This window comes from Sapajus apella, unplaced genomic scaffold, assembly GCF_009761245.1.
Source record: "Sapajus apella isolate SASKATOON/1434 unplaced genomic scaffold, GSC_monkey_1.0 scaffold194, whole genome shotgun sequence".
NCBI classification, from domain to species: domain Eukaryota; kingdom Metazoa; phylum Chordata; class Mammalia; order Primates; family Cebidae; genus Sapajus; species Sapajus apella.
The window spans coordinates 228,917-252,139 of record NW_022437134.1 but is presented as its reverse complement, the minus strand read 5'-3'; the positions used below and the strand labels follow the sequence as shown (position 1 = coordinate 252,139).

At 52.3% G+C, this 23,223-nt stretch overlaps 2 protein-coding genes across 5 annotated transcripts in view; one reads left to right on the top strand and one right to left on the bottom strand.

Annotated features, from left to right (window-relative positions):
• Nucleotides 1–605, bottom strand: part of THAP4 (THAP domain containing 4) — a 45,191-nt gene extending 44,586 nt beyond the window's left edge. Inside the window, exon 1 of the mRNA XM_032269553.1 lies at nucleotides 307–605. Within this exon, the coding sequence (XP_032125444.1) occupies nucleotides 307–383 (77 nt within the window). The 5' untranslated portion in view covers nucleotides 384–605. The remainder of the gene's footprint in view (nucleotides 1–306) is intronic.
• A 107-nt stretch (nucleotides 606–712) lies between these two features.
• ATG4B (autophagy related 4B cysteine peptidase) overlaps nucleotides 713–23,223 on the top strand; it is a 35,736-nt gene continuing 13,225 nt past the window's right edge. The window contains exons 1-8 of one of the 4 annotated variants that reach the window (XM_032269558.1): nucleotides 713–831; nucleotides 903–1,084; nucleotides 13,721–13,822; nucleotides 13,983–14,054; nucleotides 16,368–16,466; nucleotides 17,652–17,753; nucleotides 18,428–18,500; nucleotides 21,717–21,796. In XM_032269558.1, the coding sequence (XP_032125449.1) occupies nucleotides 728–831; nucleotides 903–1,084; nucleotides 13,721–13,822; nucleotides 13,983–14,054; nucleotides 16,368–16,466; nucleotides 17,652–17,753; nucleotides 18,428–18,500; nucleotides 21,717–21,796 (814 nt within the window). In that variant the 5' untranslated portion in view covers nucleotides 713–727. Of the gene's footprint in view, nucleotides 1,085–1,106; nucleotides 1,220–13,720; nucleotides 13,823–13,982; nucleotides 14,055–16,367; nucleotides 16,467–17,651; nucleotides 17,754–18,427; nucleotides 18,501–21,716; nucleotides 21,797–23,223 lie in introns of those variants that run through there. The other 3 variants (XM_032269555.1, XM_032269557.1, XM_032269556.1) reach the window with 3 other exon arrangements.

The following is a 23,223-nucleotide window of genomic DNA, read 5'->3' as shown; positions in this document are numbered from 1 at the left end:
GCGGTCCCGAGAGGCAGCAGTCGCGGCCCCGGTCCAGCTTCTAGAACGTGCGGCGTCTGAAGCCCCGGCGCCGGCCGGATCCATCGCGCGCAGGGCGGACCCGGGCGGCCGGGGTGGGGGCGGCCGCGCTGCCCGAACCCGGCCCAGAGACGGCGGCCGGGCCAAGGTCACACAGCGCCCGCGCCCCCGCCCCGCGCCCCGGCCGCCAAGGCCCGCGCCCCCCGGCCCCTGCGCTCGGGCCGGCCGCGCGGCCTCAGTTTCCCCGTGGGGCCGGGGCGGGGGCGTGGCGGCCCGGGGCCCGCGTACCTGTGGAAGGAGACGGCGCGCTTCTCGCCCTTGCCCTGCCGGTTGGAGCAGTTCACGGCCGCACAGCAGATCACCATCTCGGGCCTCGGCCCAGCCGCGCCGCCAGGCCCCGGCCCTCGCCGCCCGCCCGCCCGCGGACCGCCCCGAGGGAGGGAGCGCGGCGGCGACACGGCTCGGGACGTGGGCCGGCCCGCGGCGTCCGCGCCGTACGGCAAGATGGCGGCTCAGCGCCCGTCGCGGTCCCGCCCCCGCCCCCCACCGCGCCCTCTCCCGCCGCGCGCTCGGGCGTCTTCGGGACCAGCGGGGCGCAAGCGGACCCTCGCAGCGTCGGCCGGCAGGCGGGCAGGCGGGCGGGGGAGTTGCCCGGGCTCGGCAACTCCGTACGGCGACATGGGCGCGCCGGGCACGTCCGTACTGCAAGATGGCTGCTCGGACGGGTAACCAGCCCGCCTCTACCGCCTCGACAACTGCTCCTGGGTCTTCTAAGAGGAGGAAGCGCCACCCATGGCACGCAGTGTCCCGTCGGAGAGCAGAGCGAGCCATCGTCCCGCGACACGTCCCCACGCCACCCACGGGGCACCCCGGGGCTCGCGTCCGCCCGGCCGTACGCCAAAATGGCGGCTCCCGCGTATTTCCGGTCGCGCGCCGTATCATCTTCGCCGCCTGCGCCCGCGCCCCGATTGGCCCCCGCGGCGTCCCGTCGCCGCGTCGCGCTGCGGGCCCGTCGGAGCGACGCCGCTCAGGTCAGTCGGCGGCCGGACAGGAAAGATGGACGCAGGTGAGAAGTTGTCGGGGGCCGGCCTTTCCGCGGGAGATGATGTTCGCCTTGCCCTCGGCCTCCCCTCCTCGAGCGAAGCTGCCGCGACTCGCCCCGGGGCACGCCAGGGCGGGTCAGGCTGGGCCAGAGCGACGGGTGCGGGCGCTGCGGGAGCGTGGGGCGGTGTTGGGCGGTGGGCGGTGGGCGGTGGGCGCGGAGGGGGACGGCGCCGCAGATCCGGCCGTCGGTCGCGCTGGAGCTTTTTGCTGCTTTTCGTTTCCGTCCGGAACGCTCCGGAGGTTGTGGCTGCACAGTCCGTTGCGCCAGGTCGGCCGTGGAGGGCGGCGGGGCCTGCCGGGCGGGCAGAAGCGCCGTGGCGGACTGGGCGGCCGCGGTCCGGGCGGGGACGCGAGCGGCGGGTGAAAGCGTAGCCTTCCCGCAGCCGAGCGTGAAGGGATGGAAACTCTCTTAACTTTTATGAAGTTACTGGTTGGCTGGAGGCGAGAAACATGCCGTGTACATGGCAGTATACGCATCGTTTTTGTTTTTGTCTTCCATTTAGTAACCAGTAGATCCTCCAGGCTTCTTTTCCGTGACGAGAAAGAGAAACAGTAAATTTGTCTCATCGGTCTTAGTTTCTTGGGGTCCTAAGGGGGGGGGGGGGAGAGAGAGAGAGAGAGGGAGGGAGGGAGGGAGTGTGTGTGTGTGTGTGTGTGTGTGTGTGTGTGTGTGTGTGGAGTGTTGGTGTTTTTGCCTATCCTGTTATGCTTGGCAAGATATATTAAGTCAGTACGAAACCCATCGCTTCCCCAGTAGCGGTCTAGCTTTAGTCCTCTCATCCTTTGTGGGAACTGATTTGCCTTCTATCAAGTATCCCCCGTCTGTAAAGGAAGATTTTCATCTGGTTTAATTCTGTCATTCTGAAAGGCATTGTTTTTACTTTTCCTGCCAGCTACAACGTAAATTTACCAAGATCTGAGTTGGAAAACTCTAATGTGTGTGGCCAATATCTATTTAAATGGTCTGTAGCAGCTCACCGCGTAAATGTGTTAGGTGGCTGGAGGAAGCTGGAGCCCTGACTCCCTAAGAGCATGTTGACCAGGTGTAGATCTTGTGAAGTTTGTTTTTAAAATAACTGTCAGACACAGTTGTGCTATTTACAGCTGTGTACTATTTGTTTACTTTTTTTACTGTTGTTATTTGCGATGCAGGATTTTTCTCAGCCACTTTGCCAGCTGGAGACCTCTGGCTGGTGATAGCCTGCCTAGGCCTTGCTTGGGTCCAGGCTTGCCGCAGGAGATGCCCTGTCTGCTTGACCCGCCCGGTGGCACCTGGTTTGCACTCTGGCATGGATGCCATGGCCACCATGACTCCATGCTCAGCCCCTGGCCTGAGTGGGTGTGAGAGTGAGTGAGTGCAGGGTCCTGCCAGCTGTTCCAAGCACCAGCAACCGAGTGTGGGCTCTGCAGAGCTTACAGCTGGACATGTGGCAAGCAACTCTCCCAGTGGACTCCAGCGTCCAGACGAGGGGACGGTAGATTCCAGTGTCCAGACAGGGGGAAGGCAATGGCACCCATGTAGGGGTGCTTGCAACCCTGAAGCCCAAGAAGAGGGGATGTTACGGTGTGTCAACAGCTGTGTCACACCCATTGCCCTGTCCCAGCCTATAGTTCTGGGGCTGGCTCTGCCCTGATGCTGCTTCCCATTGCTGCTTCCTGTCATGTGGGGCAGCTGCCATTTGCCAGCAGAGGGCAGAGGGCCACAGTGTTACAGCCTTCTTTGTACCTGCATGTATTGGGTCCCTAGTTCTTGTCCCACATCCAAGAAGAATGAGATTATGCTGGCAATTGAAGGGTAAAGAGGGTGGAGAATAGTTTTATTGAGTGATGAAACAGCTCATAGCAGAGAGGGGACTCAGCGATGGTCTTCTACCCAGAGTTGAGTGGTCTTTCTTGGCGGCTGAGTCCAGGGCTTTTATGGGCCCAGAATGAGGAGTGTATGCCAATTGGTTTGTGGGTATGCAAAAAAGGCTAAAATAAAGTCACCACCCAAAGGTGGGGACAACAGTGTAATAAGCCAATTAAAGAAGGGTAGGTATGTGTAAAATAGGTGAAGGGTGGGGATTAATCAGAGGAAAGTGCAACCAAACAGGAAGAGAGATTCTCTCTTTTTTAAAAAAATTATTTTTTAAAGGGAAGGGCAGGAGAGAAAGGGAGGGAAACGGAATGGAGGGAAAGAGAGGAAACAAGCAAGAGAGATTCTAAATCCAGTCCTTGGATTTATCCGAGACTCGTAGATTGGCTTTCAGGCTTTAACTTTAAAGTGTGGCATGAAGATTGGGTTTCACTGGTTCCTGCCCCTGTCTGCCTAGTGTTTGTCTGCCTCCTGCCTCCATCATTTGGATACCTTGAGGCTGAAGTATTATGTGAGAGACTTGGTTAAGGTCAAATACACAGTTTAGTGTCAGTCATATGACTTAAAATGTGAAAATCATCAAGTTAGGAGAACAGTTATGTTCTTACATGATGTTACTTTGTTTTTATCTCTTATTTTTCCTTGACAACCAAATTGACATGATGATACGGACACTGGATGCTGCTGCTTGTGGGATCAAAATAGAAAAGGTGTTTGCATTTAAAGGTCTCTGTTCATGCTGATAAAAACTTATATGATGTTTGTAGGATATCATGGGGACTTTTCCTTCTAAGTTGATGCTGTATTTCCTTTCAGGGATGATTAATGATCCACTCTGGCCAGGTGCGGTGGCTCACACCTATAATCCCAACACTTTGGGAGGCTGAGGTGGGTGGATCACGAGGTCAGGAGATTGAGACCATCCTAGCCAACATGGTGAAACCCTGTTTTTACTAAAAATACAAAAATGAGCCAGGCATGGTGGTGGGCACCTGTAGTCCCAGCTACTCAGGGGGCTGAGACAGGAGAATCACTTGAACCCAGGAGGCAGAGGTTGCAGTGAGCCAAGATTGTGCCGTTGCACTCAAGCGTGGCGACAGAGCAAGACTGCGTTTCAAAAAAAAAAAACGATCCACCCTCCTTTGATCTCTGGAGTTCTTGAAGATCCTGCCTTCCTCGACCATGTGTAATATAGTTTCTCTCTGTCCTGGTAGTCATTCATTCAATACGCTGTTTATTGCTCACTGCCAAGTATGTGTTAGGCATTGCTGTAGACACTAGGACCAGAGAAGTAAATAGCATGGATGAAAACCGCCGGAGGTAGCCGATGTTCTGGACGTAAGACCAGCATTAGCCCCAACGTCTGTGGCTGCTGGGGGACAGTGATTTGGACCAAGGATGACAGGATGAGGAGAACTGAAATTGTAGTCAGGATGGCCAGGAAAGCTGTCACTCTGAAGGTGCAGTTCTGACCAAGACCGAAGAGCCGTGTAGGAGGAAGGGCAAGTAGCAAGAGCCTGGTGTGGCTTGGGGGCAGCGGGTGGCGGCGAGAGAGGCAGGAGCTGAGGCTAGAGAGGTGACTTGGGCTCAGTGGTGGTGCCTTGCTAGGTCGTAGTGAGTACTTCAGGGTTTATTCTGAATAGGATGGCAACCCTTCGGAAGGTTTTGTTCCAGGGGAGGAGTAACATGATAGGCTGTGTTTAACAGCCTTGCTCTGGCATCTCTTTTGAGAATATACTGCAGGAGGGGCAAGGCAGAGGCAGGGAGGCCAGCTAAGAGACTCTTGAACAAGCCAGCAAGGAGATGCCAGTGGCTTAGCTCCTGGTGGGTAAGAGGTGGACTTCTGCATGTGTTTTGAAGGTTGAGACAATAGAATCTGTTTACAGATTGGAAGTTGGGAGAGGGATGGGTAGGAAGGGAGGAGTTAAAGATGGTCCCACAGGGTATGGCCTGAGCCAAGAAACTCAGATGGAGAGGACTTGGGGAGGTCCTGTCTGGTGGAAAGCTTTCTGTCGTGAGTTTGGATTTATGTGTGTGAATGTGCGGTGCCTATTAGACATCCTTGTAGCAATGCCCAGCGGGCTTTTGGGTCTACAGGTTTGGAGCTAAAAGAATAAGCCTGGGCTGGGGATATACTGGAGGTCACATCAGATGAGGTCACCCAGGGTCTGAGTGTGGGTGAGAAAGAAAAGAGGCCAGGGGCCTCCGCGGGTGTGGGGAGGTCTGGAAGGTGGCAGGCAGGCAGGCCATGGTGTGGCTGTGTTCTCCGCCAGTCCCTAGCATTGACCCTAAAATCACACTCCCCATTCAGAGGACTGGCAGGTGCCAGCGCTTAAATAGCTATGCTGCCCATTCCTTGAGGATAGAGCTGGTATCTTATGCTTGTGTTTCTAGTGTGTCACTTGTGTCTGGCATGTGGTTGGTAATCAGAAAAGCGGAGTTTGAATTAATAATAACCTACACATTCCCCTTCTATAAAAACATTCAGTTTGTGGAATTTAACATAAATCCAGTATGTTAGCATAACATGTAATGAATGCAAAGGCTGCTCACAGCAGGGTAGTGAGTTTTAATGTGCACGTTCTGCCCAGTGTATGCACCGAAACCGTGTTTTCTAGTTTTCTGATGTAGCTGAATTTGGAGTTCTTTTCTCTCTTTTTCTCTTTTCATTCAGGACTGAACTACTAGCATCCTCACGTAAACTCTCAAGGATTCTAAAAAAAAAAAGTAGTAATCATATGCAAACTGTTATCTTAAACGTAAGAGTTCTGTAAAAGAAAAGAAGAAGCCTTTGTTTAATTTATAAAATATAAATCTTTTGGAAAATAAACCTCTAAATGTTTTAGGAAGATGTCTTCGAAATGAAGTGCTTTACAGCAAGCTCTTAGATCTACTCGCTGGATATTTTTTGTAGTCCTCCCTGGTTGAATGAAGTGTAATTGGTACTAAATGGAGAGAAGTTGGTTAAATTGATTCAGTACAGTTCCGTACATTTCTGCCTGTCAAATTAATAATATTAAATCACAGGGCTTTTTTCCAGTGGAATTACCATATTAAAATGCCATCTGCCCTCTTCTGCTTGTGGTTGCAGAAGTCCCAGGGAAGAGGGTGTGGAAAATCGGGTGCCTGGGATCCAGCTGACCAAATGGGAGAACTGCTTCTATGGGGGATTCTGTCCTAAAGTGTACAGTACCTCTCCGTCTTTTTTTTTTTTTTGAGATGTAGTCTCACCGTCACCCAGACTAGATGGAGTGCAGCGTCTCTATCTTGGCTCACTGCAGCCTCGGCCTCTGGGGTTCAAGAGATTCTCCTGCCTCATCCTCCTGAGTAGCTGGGATTATAGGTGTGCACCACCATGCCTGGCTAATTTTTTTTTGTATTTAGTAGAGATGGGTTTCACCATGTTGACCAGGCTGTTCTCGAACTTCTGACCTCAAGTGATCCGCCTTCCTCCACCTACTAAAGTGCTGGGCGTGAGCCATCTCGTCCACCCTGCCTCTCCACCTTGTTCCTCCTACGTGTCATCTTTTTTAAAATTGTTTTTGAGGCAGGGTCCTACTTCGTCCCCTAGACTGGAGTTCGGTGTTGCAGCCACAGCCCACTGCAGCCTCGGTCTCCTCCTGGGCTCAAGTGATCTTCTTGGCTCGCATTCCTGAGCAGTTAAGACTACAGGCATGCGCCTCCATGCCTAGCTAACGTTTTTTTTTTTTTTTTTTTTTTTTTGAGACAGAGTCTCCCTGTGTTGCCCAGGCTGATCTCAAACTGATGCTCCCACCTTGGCCTCTTAAGGTGTTGGGATGACAGGCGTGGGCCACTGCACCTGGCCTTGCATGTCATCTTATTTCAAATTAAAATCTTATCTAGGAGTCTGGAGATGGGTATTTTTTTTTTTTAAATAATGTATGTTTTTTTGGAGACGGAGTCTCATTCTGTCATCCAAGCTGGAGTGCAGTGGTGTGATCTTGGATCACTGCAACAGGGTTTCGTTATGTTGGCCAGCCTGGTCTTGAACTCCTAACCTCAGATGATCCACCTGCCTCGGCCTCCCAGAATGCTGGGATTACAGGCGTGAGTCACTGCGCCTGGCTAATGGGTATTTTTTTTGAGATTTGACTCCTTTTCTCAGGAGCTGTGTGAAATTACCTTATATATAACATGATACAGCATGTGAAGATGATGAAATTATGACAGAGGCTGTGAAATAAGACGAGAGTCTCTCCGTGGAGATCTGCCGAGGCAGCTGGCTTCAGGCCCACATGGATCTCATTCATCTGAGAGTCAGTGAAGGAACTTGGCTGGGCCGGCGGCTCACACCTGTAGTCCCAGCACTTTGGGGGTCTGAGGTAGGTGGATCACTGGAACCCAGGAGTTTGAGACCAGCCTCATCAACATAGCAAAACCCCATTTACTGAAAACAAAAGTTAGTCAGGCATGATGGTGCATGTCTGTAGTCCCAGCCACTCAGGAGGCTGATGTGGGAGGATCCCTTGAGTCCAGGAGGGGAGGTTGCAGTGAGCTTCACACCACTGCACTCCAGCTTGAGTGACAGGGCCGGAATGTTTGAGAATGGAACCATCACTTTGGTTGATCTGCGAGTGTGAGTGATTGTGAACATCAGTTCTGCACCCGTTGCAGGTTCTCACCACTGGGAAAAACTGGTGGCTGTGCCCCCATTGCGTGGGTGAGCACTCTGGGGCTTGAAGAAGCTCAGGCATGTGTCTGCGCTATAGCTATCGGGCAGGCTGTCAGACTCCAGAAACAGATCTCAGTAGAAATTAGAAGTGTTGCCCGGGCGCGGTGGCTCACACCTGTAACCCTGGCACTTTGGGAGGCTGAGACAGGTGGGTCATCTGAGGTCAGGAGTTGGAGACCAGCCTGACCAACGTGGTGAGACCCCGTCTCTACTAAAAATACAAAATTAGCCGGGTGTGGCACACACCTGTAATCCCAGCTACTCAGGAGGCTGAGGCAGGAGAATTGCTTGAACCTGGGAGGCAGAGGTTGCCATGAGCTGAGATTGGGCCGTTGCACTCCAGCCTGGGCAACAAGAGTGAAACTCTGTCTCAAAAAAACAAAAGAAATTAGAAGTGTTAATTCCGGAAGACCTCTCCCTCCTCCGTTATAAAGTAAGATCTGGAAGGTCAGGGAGCTCTCTTTGCTGTTCTGGGCGCCTCAGTCCATGGCTCCTCATTGTGTCCTCCTTTTCAGGTGGAGCTGTGGGGGTGTCCAAGACAGGTGAGGTCTGCTCAGGTGGCCTGCCTAGGGGATTCCCTCCTGTCCTCCAGCACAAGAGGGGCAACGTGGGGAAGCACAGGGAGGACATGCTCATAACTGAAGGGATGAGAGTATTCATCTGCTTTTTTTAGGAGCCACTGCACATCCCGCGGGTCCATGGAACCAGCCCGTGAGGTGTGGTGGCAGCCCCCTGCTCTCAATGCAGTCACATCTCTTGGAGGAGACTCACGTTTGGTTGGGTCTCTGTTGCCTTGTACTCAGTGCTGCACCCCGTTTGGGTACAGAATGAGTCCCATCCACGCTGGGTGTTGACTGCTCACCTGTCTTTGATCTGAGAAGGCAGGCCCTGAAACTGCTTATTCTCCCCGTGCGGTTTTGAGCTCTCTGTGCCTTAGCTTGTCCATTTCACAGTGAGGCCACTGAGGTCGCATGGCTGCTCAGTGGTGGGCTCAGACTTCTGACTCCACAGCTGGTGCTCCTGGCTGTGGGGAACATGCTCCAGGGGTGTGACGTGTGGACACACCCTGCTAGCAGCATCTTCCATGGTATAGAAAGGACAGTGCAGTATGGTGGGAGAAGCAAAGGCACCGTGTTTCCAGTGTGTCTGCAGCTGGTCCTAGGAAATGTGTGACTCACACCCAGCAGAGGGCAGGTTTCTGGGGGAGGGCGGGAGTGCATTTCTCTAGACAGAGGAGTAGCGCAGCTTGGGAAACCGCGGTGTGGGAGCCCTCCTTAAGGACCCCATGGGTCATGTTCGCCTTGGCTGCGCCGCTCCTATTCACTGCCAAGCACTGTGGTTGCCCCTTGGTTTGCTGCCCTCGGGTTTCCTGGTCTCCTTGATGGTCCATGCAGTGACGAATCTGAGGCCACACACCTGTAATTGTCACAGTTACAGTTGGAGGTGTGGTGATGTATTTGAACTTAATGGAACACCTCTTACTCCCTTCACTCTGAAGTTGGCTTCCTTGCCTGTAAAGTTTGCCAATAAACCTAAGAAATTCACCTGCTTTGCATTTCACTGCTTCTGTGATGGAAATCCCTCAGCTTCCCAGCTGCCCAGGTGTTGTTACCCTGCTTTCAGAGTGAGCCTGGTTCCTTTTCTTCCTTATCTACTTTTCCTGTTCTCTTATCATGTATATTTTTAATATGAGGAGATGGATGTCGTAGAAGTTTCTCAGTTTCCAGATTCTGATACTACAGACTTTGATTCAACGATATGGTCCTTTTCCTGATGCCATATGCCACATTCTTCTGAAATACAGATGATCTCCAAACTACCATGGTTTGACTCACAATTTTTTGACTTTACAGTACTGTGAATGCAATATGCATTCTGTAGAAGCTAGACTTCATGTTTCGAATTTTGATCTTTTCCTGGGCTAACATTGTGTCCCCAGATACTCTGGAGATGCCAGGTAGCTCCTCGTCAGCCACATGATGAGGAGGGTAAATGACCCATGCTCTTCGGGGCACTGTCTTGCCAGCTGAGTTTGCCCAACTCTAGGCTAATGTGAGTGTTCTGAGCGCGTTTAAGGCAGGCTGAGCTAAGCTTTGATGCCAGGTAGGTTACATGTATTCAATGCATTTTTTCTTTCCTTTTTTTTTTGAGATGGAGTTTCACTCTGCCACCTAGGCTGGAGTGCAGTGGTGCGATCTCAGCTCACTGCAGCCTCCATCTGTTGAGTTCATGTGATTGTCCCACCTCAGCCTTCTGAGTAGCTGGGACTACAGGCACCTGCCACCACGCCCAGATAATTTTTTGTGTTTTTAATAGAGATGCAGTTTCACCATGTTGACCAGGCTTGTCTTGAACTCCTGACCTCAGGTGATGTGCCTGCCTTGGCCTCCCAAAGTGTTGGGATTACAGGCGTGAGCCACCATGCTTGGTCTCAGTGCATTTTTGACTGACAGTATTTTCAACTTACAACAGGTTTATTGGACATAATCCCATCCTAAGTAACATCTGTAGCCTACAAAGAGATACTTGCCAAAGTGTTCATTTAGCTCTGCAGTGCTTTAAATAAAAGATATGCGTATCTTTAGTTCAAAGCTGGTACCTTGGAGCCATCTCAAATATCAGAAGAATGTTCTAGCAGCAAGATGGAATCATTGTCCTGCAGCGTTGGAAATTGAAATTACAGTGGCGTTTGCATCCTTTTTCCTTGAGAATAAATTTTGTGGATTTGAGTCTGTGTATTGGATAAAGCCTAGAGGTCAAAGAACAGCAGTGACTTCTGAAGGTTCCGGAGTGGCTTTAGAGAGGTAGCAGGGACATCATGAATTTTTTCAAGTCTTTAAAAAGACAGACATGGGCCTTAATTCATCTCAACTCAGTTTTTGTAATCATGTGCAGAAGCAAGTAACCTTATATATATAAAAAGGTGAAAGACAATGTAAACTTGGACTTTAAATTATTTATTCACAGTACCAAGCAGTTTGGTTGATACTGTCTGTGAAAGCATGGAAGAGTGAAATATATAAGAGCAGAGCTCCTGGGGGCCAGGTGCAGTGGCTCATGCCTGTCATCCCAGCATGTTGGGAGGCCAAGACAGGTGGATTGCTTGAGCCAAGGAGCTTGAGACCAGCTTGGCAACGTCTCTACAAAAAAAAATTCCAATAATTAGCTGGGTGTGGTGGCACATGCCTGTAGTCTCAGCTGCTCAGGAGGCTGAGACAGGAGGATTGATTGAGCCTGGGAGCTTGAGGCTGCAGTAGGCGATGATTGCACCACTGTACTCCAGCCTGGGTGACAAAACGACCCTGTCTCAAAAAAAGAAAAAAATAGCGCAGAACTCTTGGACACCAAGTCCTGCTGTGGAAAGCTTGTTAAAGCTTGTTTCATCTGGCCCCAGCAACTCTGTAACACCTGTCGTTTTGCTCAGGAAGCTACAGCACTATAGAAAAAGGGCAGAGAGGGGCCTGGGTCTCCTGCAGCTGAGAATTCTTTAAACAACGCGCATGGGGCCCTCTGTTGTGGGTTTGTTAGTTCTCCCTGTGCTGAGGGAGATGCTGGCAAGTACTTCCCAGCCGTGTGTTTGGGAATCAGCTGTACATATAATTAAGCCTTTTGGGTATAATAAAATGTGTGTGCCTTTGACCCTGTGGCTCTGAGTCCTTGATGCTAATGACACAGCTGACATTGGAGCCCTTCTGTCTACCAGCCAGCACCTCACTGGAAGTGTTTGATGGAAACATCACAACCATGTTGTGAGGCTATCCTGTTATTATCCCATTTTATGGATGATGGACACTTAAGAGTTAAGCGAGTGGCCCAGGAAACTACATTTTACCAGCACCCAGGCTGGGCTTTGAATTCCGACTGCCAGGGGCCAGAGCCAGCACCCTGCCCCCTGCCTCCCCGAGGGGATTGTGCACAGCACAGAAGTACACACACGCAGGGATGCTCGAGCTGTCTGTGATGTAAACAAGGAGCTTTATTTATAGTATCAGCTTAGGTGGAGCTCTGTGTTTATGTAGAATTCTGAGGAAACCGCGGGATTAGTATGATTTCAGCTACGAACCTATGCAGAAAGGCTTCTGGAAGGAGAGGCATTGCTGGGTGATGAGGCTTCATGTGATTTGTGTATTTTTGTAGTCTTCGGCGTTTTTTATAATTAGCGTGTGTCATTCTTATCAAAGTGTGGGGTTGTTATCAAAAAGTAAATTTAGATGTGGGAAAAATTCATATGTGTTTGATTTTCAAAAGACTGCTGTGAAGCTGCTGGTGAAGAATGGGTGATCAGACACCGTCAGAGCTGGAGAGGCAGCAGATGGGAACTGCGTGTTCCAGGTTGCCTGAGGAGCAGCTGGAGGGAGGCGCCTCGGGTGCCACCCCAGAATACGCGATGCACATCTCGCCACATGGGTGTTTGGGCTGGTGCCTTGCTGCTGGCTGGCACCTTCTTTTTGGGGACAGTGTGTGACATGGGTATCCTCAGCCACAGTTCTGTGGGCAGGAAGATCCTGGGCCTCTCTAGTTTATTTTATTTATTTATTTATTTGAGATGGAGCTTCACTCTGGTCGCCGAGGCTGGAGTGCAGTGGTGCAATCTCGGCTCACTGCAACCTCCACCTCCCAAGTTCAAGTGATTCTCTTGTCTCAGCCTCCTGAGTAACTGGGATTACAGGCACCCACCACCGTGCCCGGCTAATTTTTGTACTTTTAGTAGAGATGGAGTTTCACCATGTTGACCAGGCTGGTCTCAAACTCCTGACCTCAGGCGATCGCCCGCCTCGGCCTCCCATAGTGCTGGTATTATGGCCATGAGCCACTGCGCCTGGCCTAGTTTCTTAACTGAAGTAAAACAGAGTAAGATGGTGTGCAGGGCTCAATAGCACAGCAGGTAAACTCTGTGGCTCTGCAGCCAGCCACCTCCTTAGAAAGTGGCGTGTTGCCACATGGAAGTGGTGGCAGTGCCCTTCTGGTAGCATTGTTGAAATGAAAACAGGTTCAGTTCTTGATCACTAGGCCCTTTGTACCCAGGTACCTCTGTGGACTTGGTAGAGAGCTTGATTTCTCAGTGTCCAGAGGTTAACTTTCTACCTTGGAGTAGCACCCCACACTTCTCCAGCACCTGCCCCTAACCAGGAATTTAGGGGAGACCAGAACCCCAGTCTTCCCAGCAGCTCAGTGTTTCTTGCCCCTGGAGCATGTGCCTTCATCACAGTGACTGTGAATGCGCTGCCAAGGTGACATCTGGTAAACCTTAGGATGGCCATGAAAAATGACTCCTTGTTCTGTTTCATCTTTGGCTTTCCTTGCACACAAAGATGTAGGGGGTGGTTTCATTTTATGTTTGTCTTGGATGTTTTAAACTTTTTTTTTTTTTTTTTTTGAGACGGAGTCTCGCTCTGTCGCCAGGCTGGAGTATGGTGGTGGGATCTTGGCTCACTGCAACCTCCACCTCCCGGGTCCAAGCCATTCTCCTGCCTCAGCCTCCCGAGTAGCTGTGGGACTACATGTATCCGACAACAAGCCTGGCTAATTTCTGTATTTTTAGTAGAGACGGGCTTTCACCACGTTGGCTAGGATGGTCTCGATCTCTTGACCTCTTGATCCACCTGCCTCGCTCGGCCTCCCAAAGTGCTGGGATTACAGGCGTGAGCCACTGCGCCCGGCCCAAACATTTTTAAGTCTAAAGTAAGTGCTCGAATCGGGTGGCTCTTTATGTTATTTCTTTTGGTTTCTCTCCCCTCAGGCTGGCCCCTAACTTGGCCTCTCACCCTCATGTCTGCTGTCAGACAAAGGCTTAGGAAGTGGCATGCTGGCCCCACCTCCCTGTCCCCATACCTTAGCAGAGCAGCTGGCCAGCATGGCCTCCTGTGTATTCCCACGAGTTTACTCCATCCATGGTGGAGTCATGGTAGGCCGGAGATGCAAGAGGGTGTGCTGTCATTGCAAGAATTTACAGTTGTTCTCTTTAGCACAGAAGTGCTATAAATGTCCTTTTTGATACCACTTTATGAAATTATAAATGTCTGATGATTGTGCGTCTTTGGTTTCAACAGCTACTCTGACCTACGACACTCTCCGGTTTGCCGAGTTTGAAGATTTCCCTGAGACCTCAGAGCCCGTTTGGATACTGGGTAGAAAATACAGCATTTTCACAGGTATCGGCCATGCTGCAGCCCACCCTGCTCGGACCGCTTGGCCTGCAGAAGCATTTTGTGATGATAATTGTTCTCTGCTAACTCTGCCATAACATGTGACTTGCAAACTTAAGGCATTGTGTGTGTGTGTTTTTTTTTTTTTCTTTTAAACAACCTCTAGAAAAGGACGAGATCTTGTCTGATGTGGCATCTAGACTTTGGTTTACATACAGGAAAAACTTTCCAGCCATTGGTAAGTACTCGGATTTATTACAGTGTGGGACAAAGTGTACGTGTTTTTAGGAAGGAGAACTTAGGCTTGTAGATTTGATTTCAATATGCTGCGTAGTTCATCTGAATCTTCACAGCAGTCCTGGTTAAATGAATTGGCCGAGGCCTCACATGTAGCTGTGTCAGGGCTAGAATCCAACCCAAGGCTCCTGATTCTACCTAGGGCAGTGCGTTTTCAACTGCCAATCACCGCTTATTACTGGAGCTGGAAATCAGTATCTGAGTCACGGCCAACATTGTCTTAAATGTAGGACAGAACGGTGTAGGAAACAGTGTGTCCGTTGTAGGCAGGCCGCACGCCGCTTCGGGGATTTGAGTTTTAGTCTGAGTATTTGAATACAGTGTGTTTCTTACTTAGGTCCAGAATGTTTGGCAGCCATTCTCCATAGTCCTTATCTTGTTTAGTATTTTCCACACTTACCTGCAGGGAGATCTGAAGGGCCAGGTGACATGTTTTTATGTAACACTAAAGTGCACTCCATCATTTCTGTATGCCCTGGAGCTGGAAGGAGATGGGACTGCTTCTCAGCCCTGCCTCTCACTGGTGGATAACTGAGGCCGGAGGTGAGGGGCAGGGCTTACCTTACGCTGCCTCAGTGCCGGGCCGGGGTTTGGCCCCTCTTCTAGGGGTGGTTTCATTCCTTATCCTGAAGTGAGGTGAGAGTAAAATAGCCACAGCGGCTTGGCATTGCAGAACACTGACGCATAGGGACATAAGACAATGTCCCCTTAGGTTGACACTTCATGTTGTGACTTGTCAGATGTGCCCCGGGAAGGGCTGTGCATTGCACACGTGTTTCGCAGCTGCTCTGAGCCTGCTCTCCTTGCGGATGTGGATGCAGTTTGTTCCCAGCCTCCCTCTCCTTCACAGTGACTCTGCCGCAGGCTGGGAAGGAGAACAGGGCTCCAGTGAAGCCTTTCTGGTTTGGCGGAGGCCTTGTGGAGGAGGTGGAGGCTGGAGATAACCGCTGCAGATGAAGCAGCCCTGTTGCCGTTCTCAAGGTCAAGTGTGGTGTGTCTCCTTCTCTGGTCCCACAGAGATGATTTTTTTAAATTATTAATTTCCTTTTTTTTTTTTTGAGACGGAGTCTCGCTCTGTCGCCCAGGCTGGAGTGCAGTGTTGCGATTGCGGCTCACTGCAACCTCTGCCTCCCGGGTTCAAGTGATTCTCCTGCCTCAGCCTTCCGAGTAGCTGGGATCACAGGTGCCCACCACCACGCGCAGGTAATTTTTTGTATTTTTAGTAGAGACGGATTTTCACCGTGTTAGCCAGGATGGTCTTGATCGCCTGACCTTGTGATCTGCTCGCCTTGGCCTCCCAAGGTGCTGAGATTACAGGCGTGAGCCACTGCACTCGGCCTTAATTTTTTCAATAGGTGGGGTTTCACTGTGTTGCCCAGGCTGGACTTGAACTCCTGGGCTCAAGCAATTCTCCCTTCTCAGCCTCCTGAGTAGCTGGGACTACAGGTGCACACCCCCATGCCTGGCTCTGAGATGATTTGTTTTTATCAGCAGTGGAGCAAGGGTGATCATGGGCACTGCTGATTGGGTTGTTGGTGTGTGACAGCCACCACTGCCCCAAAACACAGGGTTTATTGTCCTTGTCAGTGTGTGGGGAAGCTGCTGGAAGCCCAAGTGTGGGCACAGGGCAAACCTTGTGGTCTGTCGCCTGAATCTCTGCTTCTCTCCCTGGCGTGCAGCCACCCACATGCCTCTTGCCTGCTGTGGGCTGACAGTGTTTCGCAAGTGTCTGTCACATGCCACGCTATTCCATGCTGTGTGTTGTCCATCTTTCTGGGCCCCAGGGAGCGGCCATGAGGGCCAGGGCCCGGGCCCAGGCACCTGTGCAGTGAGGGCTGCCTTGCTGCCTTGGCGGCCTCTCCTGTACTCTCAGCAACACTGGGTGTCAGCAGGCCTTTGAGTTTCTGCCTTTCTGATAATTGGAAAATGACTTTTCTTGTTTTAACTTTGCGTTTTCTGCATGACTTACGGGGATCAGTGTCTTCCTGTGTTTGTCAGACACTCCTTTTGCTCCATGACTGACCTGTTCACGTGTTTTGCCCATTTTGAGGAGGTTGTCAGGACATTTCGCTCTCCAGTGAATGTGGCCCTTGGTGTTACTGAGTCCTAAGAGGTGTGTGTTGCCCCAGGTGGAGCTGATAGTTGAGGGAGTTGGTACCTGCGGTGCGGGACTGACCTACTGCCTCCTCCAGTGGGCTCTTGGCCTGTGAGGCCGTCTAGCCATGAGCACTTCTCTCTCTGTCTGCCGTGACAGGGGGGACAGGCCCCACCTCGGACACAGGCTGGGGCTGCATGCTGCGGTGTGGACAGATGATCTTTGCCCAAGCCCTGGTGTGCCGGCACCTAGGCCGAGGTGAGTCACAGCCCTGGGGAGGACGCTGGCCATGGTGTTCTTAGTAAGCAAAGGGGACTGTGGAGTCAGGGCACTTTAGAGCAGGTCACAGGTAAAACACAAAATAGAACTTGGGGTTTTCTTGAGTAATGACCCACTTGTTTAAAAAACTGACTTTAGAGAAAGCTGATAAATCAGCCTAGGCAACATGGTGAGACCCCATCTCTACAAAAAACTACAAAAATTAGCTACATGGGAGACTGATGTGGGAGAATTGCTTGAACCCAGGAGGTGGAGGCTGCAGTGAGCTGAGATTGTGCCTCTGCCCTCCAGCCAGGGCAACAGAGTTAGACCCTGTCTGGAAAAAAAAAAAAAAAAAATTTTGAAAATTTTTTTTTTTTTTTTTTTTTTTTGAGATAGAATTTTGCTCTTGTCACTCAGGCTGTGCAATGGCACGATCTCGGCTCACCACAACCTCTGCCTCCTGGGTTCAAGTGATTCTCCTGCCTCAGCCTCCCGAGTAGTTGAGATTACTGGCATGTACCACCACCCCCGGTTTGTATTTTTAATAGAGACAGGGTTTCTCCATGTTGGTCAAGCTGGTCTTGAACTCCCAACTTCAGGTGATTCGCCTGCCACAGCCTCCCAAAGTGCCTGAATTACAGGCATGAGCCACCTCATCTGGTGCTGATCAATGTTTTAAGTCACTGAAACTGTTTTCTGTACAGATTTGTTTTGCTAACTTGTCATTTTTGCATTTGAAATCCTGGAAAGCATGAGTTTTTACTTTTAAAAGTTTCCGGGCTGGGCATGGTGGCTCACGCCTGTAATCCCAGCACTTTGGGAGGCCGAGGTTGGCGGATCACGAGTTCAAGAGATCAAGACCATCCTGGCCAACATAGTGAAACCCCATCTCTACTAAAAATACAAAAAATTAGCTGGGTGTGGTGGCACGTGCCTGCAGTCCCAGCTACTCAGGAGGCTGAGGCAGGAAAATCGAATCGCTTGAACCCGGGGGGCAGAGGTTGCAGGGAGCCGAGATCGCACCACTGCACTCCAGCCTGGCAATAGAGTGAGACTCCGTCTCAGAAAAACAAAGAGATCCCGAAAAAGGTTTGGATGCCACCTGTACATTGAGTGTTTGTGAAAGTGAAGACTTGTTTCTCGTGTTTACGGTAGTGCTGACCTGTAGTTTTTTTCCAATAGATTGGAGGTGGACACAAAGGAAGAGGCAGCCGGACAGCTATTTCAGCGTCCTCAACGCATTCATCGACAGGAAGGACAGTTGCTACTCCATTCACCAGATAGGTGGGGGCTGTAGGTTGTGCCGGGCCCTGCCCGGGCTGTTGGGAGACGGTGGAGTGGTCGGTTTCCCCCAAGAACTTTTCTGGTGTTGCGGGATGTTTAGACCACACGGGCCTCTGACCGCCTGTGCGCTGCTGTGGGTGCTCCCGCCTGGGCCCTGCTGTGAGTGCTCCCATCCGGGCCCTGCTGTGGGTGCTCCCGCCCGGGCCCTGCGGGGCCTTGCCCTCCCGGCCGTCCCTGTGGCCTGCAGTGCCTGGTACTTAGCACAATATGAGAAAATTGGCCTCATTCCTGAAGGGCCCTTCTTCCTCCTGCCCCATCAGTGAGTTTGAATGCTCAGATTGAAGTGGAGTGAGTCAAGAGTAGCTGGCCTTTGTTGCAAGCAAGGCCAACTTTTGAGCACTGTCTTCACTGATAGAAGGAAGTGGTCCCTTCATTTCCTGGCTTCCCCTCCTTATCTGAGTTCACAGTGAAGGACAGCCCTTGAGACCTCAGCTGTCCCTTCACGCCTCCGCGCACCTTGTTGGGGCATCCTTACGTCTGGAGGCTGGGTAGGGTGCCCTCCAGGCCTTCCTGTGACGTGTGTCCTGGCACCACATGCCACCAGAGCTCAGGGCTGGGGGCGTTGGGGTGGTCAGGGTGGGAGTGTGTCGCTAATCTGCATCTGTTCCCTGCAGCGCAAATGGGAGTTGGCGAAGGCAAGTCCATAGGCCAGTGGTACGGGCCGAACACTGTTGCCCAGGTCCTCAAGTATGTACTGCACTTCCAGTGCTGAGCGGGGGCAGCATGGATGTTCCCTGGGGTTTCGGTTATCCTTGAGTCTTCATGGCTGCAGGAAATCAGGGCTCTCTAATGATTGGCTGCAGGGCCCTCGGGAGCTTGCTCGGAGATGACCAGGCCAAGTCGTCTTGTGAATGGGGGTGTGTGTTTTCTAATAAATGAACACCATAGTTCAGATGCTGGCTGGCAGATTGGACCCTTGTTCTTTGTCTTCCTTGTGGAGCCACCTGTAATAGTGGCATCTAATGGGGACAACCTACAGCCTGGCACAACCTACAGCCTCCCACCTGCAGCTGAAACTGGTCTGCAGCCATCCCTGCAGGTGCTGGGCCCTCCCACCTCTGTGGGCTTGTTGGAGGCTGGCATCCCTGAGCCCTGCTGCCTGTTTTCCTTGTGTTGCCTGGAGCCTCCCTGTTGCCTGGCTCGCCTTCCCATGCACCTCGGCGCCTGCAAGTGTCCCCCACACCTGCTTCCTCTCATGCCTCACTCAGCCCCATTGTGTGTTTGCTCCTTGCTGCCTCCCCTCTCCCGCTCCCCAGATTCCTCTGAAATGGTCCTCCCTGCAGTTCCAGAAACTTGCGTATGGTTTCAGTTTTGTGTCCGCTCTTCATTCCTCTTGACCCGTCCAGGGTCACTTGGTCTGATTCCGTGTGTCCTGGCATCCCAGCATTTTTGGGGAGGCTCTGGCCAGTTCCCCTTGGACTTGCACCCTCAGGGCCTCTTCCCCATTAGGCCAAGGCCAGTGTCTCCCAAGCCTGTCTCCAGCTCCAGCTCCCTTGAAGCCTCTCCTCCTGCACCTACCTGCCCTATAGCCTACTCGAGGCCCTCAGGTGCCCATGTTCCACATTGCTGAAATGGCCTTGTCTCCCCTCACCCCGCTCCTCAGCATGGCAGTCACTGTCTCCACCCAACTTTTCTTTCAGGTTCCCTGGGGTCTCCTGCACACGTCCGTCTCTCTTACATCACCCCCTCCCCATCCCACATCCCCCGCCTGCTGCTGCCTCTGTCTCCTGGGCCTGCCCTGTGTTTGGCATGGCACCTGCTCAGTCCCCGCTGCGTGCCCGTCAGAGTCCTCTGTCCAGTGGCTCCCCACTACTCACACTTCCTCTTGGTGCTGCCTAGAGTGGCCCTGTCAAGGCTAGCGGCACACTGTTTTCAGGTCTGAAACTGAGCTGCGGTCTCTGTCTTAGCCAGCAGCGGGTGACCCTTGGTGCAGGCGCTCACTCTGGAAGCACCAGGCCATTCAGCCATGCTCACTGTTTCTCTTGGCCCCCTGCCCGCTCCCCACTAGCCCCCCACCCCTGTTGCTGGATGATCCTCCCCAACCTGCTCGTGCTGTGGCACCCAGGCATGCGGACTGGCTTCCAGGGTCACCTGCAGGGCTGATTTGTCCCTGGACTGTAGGCTCAGGTCCAGCTGCTTATTCTGCATTTCCCTTCGGGCATCCGTGGTGCATGGTGACCTGACAGCCAGAGCTCGTGCTGGCCCCAACCTGCTGCTTCCACAGTGGCGGCACTCCTTCAGGTGCTCAAGCCAGAATTTGGGATTGTTCTAGACTCCTCTTGCTCTTTTTTTTTGAGATGGAGTCTCGCTCTGGGGCCAGGCTGGAGTGCAGTGGCGCAATCTTGGCTCACTGCCACCTCCGCCTCCCGGATTCAAGCTGTTCTCCTGTCTCAGCCTCCTGAGTAGCTGGGACTACAGGCGCATGCCACCATGCCCGGCTAATTTTTGTATTTTTAGCAGACGGAGTTTCACCATGTTGGCCATGATGGTCTTGATCTCTTGACCTTGTGATCCACCCACCTCGGCCTACCAAAGTGCTGGGGTTGCAGACATGAGCTACCCCACCCCACCAAGACTCCTCTTTCCTTCAGTGAGCTCATCCAATATACGTCCAGATTCTGACGAGCATTCATCCTTTCACTCCCTGTGCTGGCCCAAGTCCCATCTCTTTTCTTCTTGTTGATCTTCCTTCTCTCTATCATCGTAGAGTCTCTTTAACAAATAACAGCAGAGCTATCTGCATAAAACACATTGGCCACCACTCTGCCCTGAACCGCCCTGGCGCTTCCCTACTGACTAGGTGGGGGGGGGCTATACCCCACCTCCCTGGTGTGACTCTGTTGTGTTCCTGGGACACAACCGGCTTCAGCACCTTTGCATATCTGGTGCTGGCACTTGGACCCGTCCCCCGACACCTGCCTGGGTTGTGCCCCATGTCTGCCCAGATAGTGCCACGCCCCGTTCTTATGTTACTATTCTCTACAGCGCTGACCACCAACCCACATGGCCGCTGCTTCCTTGTTTGCCCCCTGTCCCCGTCAGCTTTGCCAGTGCCGCTGCGGCCCTTGTGCTGCATCTTTGGCACTGCGGCTGGCTGGAGTGGGGAGGGGGAGGGCGGCCCAGATGGGGAAGCAGGCTCTCCTCCCAGTGTCTCCTCTGGGCTTGTGCATGGGTGGGACTCTGTGTGGTCACCCCAGTCCCATGCTCCACCCCACCCAGGCCTCCCGCACACAGGTCCCAGATTCTGTCCCCAGAACCTCTAGGTCCTTGCCGCCTCGGGCCTTTTCTGTTTTCTTAGCTTTTGTTGAGGTCGTCTGAACCCATCTCCGTGGCACCTGGGATGAGATCGGAGTCCTGTTGGACTTTGGCTGAGAATCTGCTCTTCCTTCAGAAGGAACTGAGCCACAGTGTCTGCTCGCTAGCATGCACAGTCGTGCTCCCCGCGGAGCCGCAGGTTTCCCTGCCAGGACTCAGACCCCTAGGTTGTCAGCTAAGCGTGTTTGTGGAGGGCTGAGCAGAGCAGAGTGTAAAGGTGCTGGGAGGCCTGCCTCGAAGTTGGCGAAACCCGTAGCCTCTCAGAACTGGGTTCGTGTTCTAGTTCTGCCTCTGTGCCAGTGAGACCAGGAAGCCAGGCCACTGAAAAGCCTCTTTCGTGTGCTCTCTGAATGGAGGCTGGGGCAAGGGAAGGACCACTGGGCCTCAGGCGAGAAGAGGCAGATTTACCCTCAGCTTTCTTCCTGTCTGTGGCATTAGCTATGCCCGGACTTTCGGAGCCCCGGCCCTTCTCATCCGAGAAGCAGCTCTAACACGAACACTCCTTCCAGCAGTTGTCGCTGCAGAGATAGATGAAGTGTCTTTGAATTGTAGAAAAGCTTATGGTTGCTCTCCTCCCACTCTCTGTAGGAAGCTTGCTGTCTTCGACACGTGGAGCTCCTTGGCGGTCCACATAGCAATGGACAACACTGTTGTGATGGAGGAAATCAGTAAGTGGTTCAGTTTATGTGGACAAGAAAGTTGAAATTGTGTACAGCACACACCCTTCCTCGCCTGAGCCCACACGGGAGCCTCGGCAAGTGTCAGTCATCTAGTGCCTTGCTGGGCTCCATGGGGCCTGTGTGCCAAGCCAGACGCACGGCAGCCTCGCTCCTATCCTGGCAGTCAGACTTAAGAGAGGGGGCTCTCTGGAGGCGGTTACTTGGTGTCTCACATTGTGTTTTGTGTCTTGGTCACAAATCACTGTTGAAGTCGTGCTGTGCTTAGGCGCCTTCGTGTGAGAATTCTGGTTAAGTTCTTTTGTGTGCCTTGATGTGCTGCAAAGAAATGCAGCAGCCATCTCTAGCTGCGCCATCTGAAAAAGGCGCATCGTGAAGGCGGAGCTCTGTTCCGCTTTCTGGAAGAAAAGTCTGCTGCAACCCTGAAGGAACCTAGGCATGGCAATGTTTGCATCTAGGAGGAAAATTGTGGCTTATTTGTAACAAATGGCCTCATTGAGTGAGTTCCAAATTCATGTTTCACCTTCCATGATGTAGCCAAGCTGAGAACTCTTAAAAATGCCTCACCACCTTCTTTACTCAGTGGTACCTTTTTTTCAAGGAACTTCTCAAAGCTGCCTCAATTCCAATTTTATTGAAGTCCTACATGGAGGCTGTTGCCTTCAATCCAGTTTTCCTTAACAAACAGCTCATTCAGAACCACAGCCCTAACTGCGCACAGATTTGCAGCAGGAGTGGGTCCTGCCCACACGACTGTGAGTGTGCAGGTCACCACACGGGTGTGTGCTGGGTCACAGACACACCCCTTCCCTGCCAGAGTGGTGGTGCCTCTTTGTTCTGTTTCTTCATCCTCTGGCCGTCCTGGGGGGTGTTGTGACACGGCATGAGGGAACAGGACGGGACGGGACGTTCTGGAGAGCGATGCCGGCTTCGGCAGCGCCGAGTGCTCGACCACAGCAGGCTTTCCTTCTGTGACTTCACCCTTCGGAGCCCACAGCCAGGGGTCTGTCTCTCCTGTATACCTTTTCCCCCCATTCTGTTTCTTGAAATTCTTATAAGACATTAGAACGAAGGAAGAGTACAAAGAGAAAAATTCCTGATTTCATCACTCAGAAATAACTCATAAGAGCATTTCCAGTGTTTCTCCTGTGCTTTTTTTGAGACGGAGTTTCACTCTCGTTGCCCAGGTGGGAGTGCAGTGGTGCGATCGATCTCGGCTCCCTGCAACCTCCGCCTCCCAGGTTCAAGTGATCCTCCTGCCTCAGCCTCCCAAGTAGCTGGGACTACAGGCATGTGCCACTGTGCCTGGCTAATTTTTTATTTTTAGTAGGGATGGCGTTTCAACATGTTGGCCAGACTAGTCTTGAACTCCCAACCTCAGGTGACCCACCCTCCTTGGCCTCCCAAAGTGCTGGGAT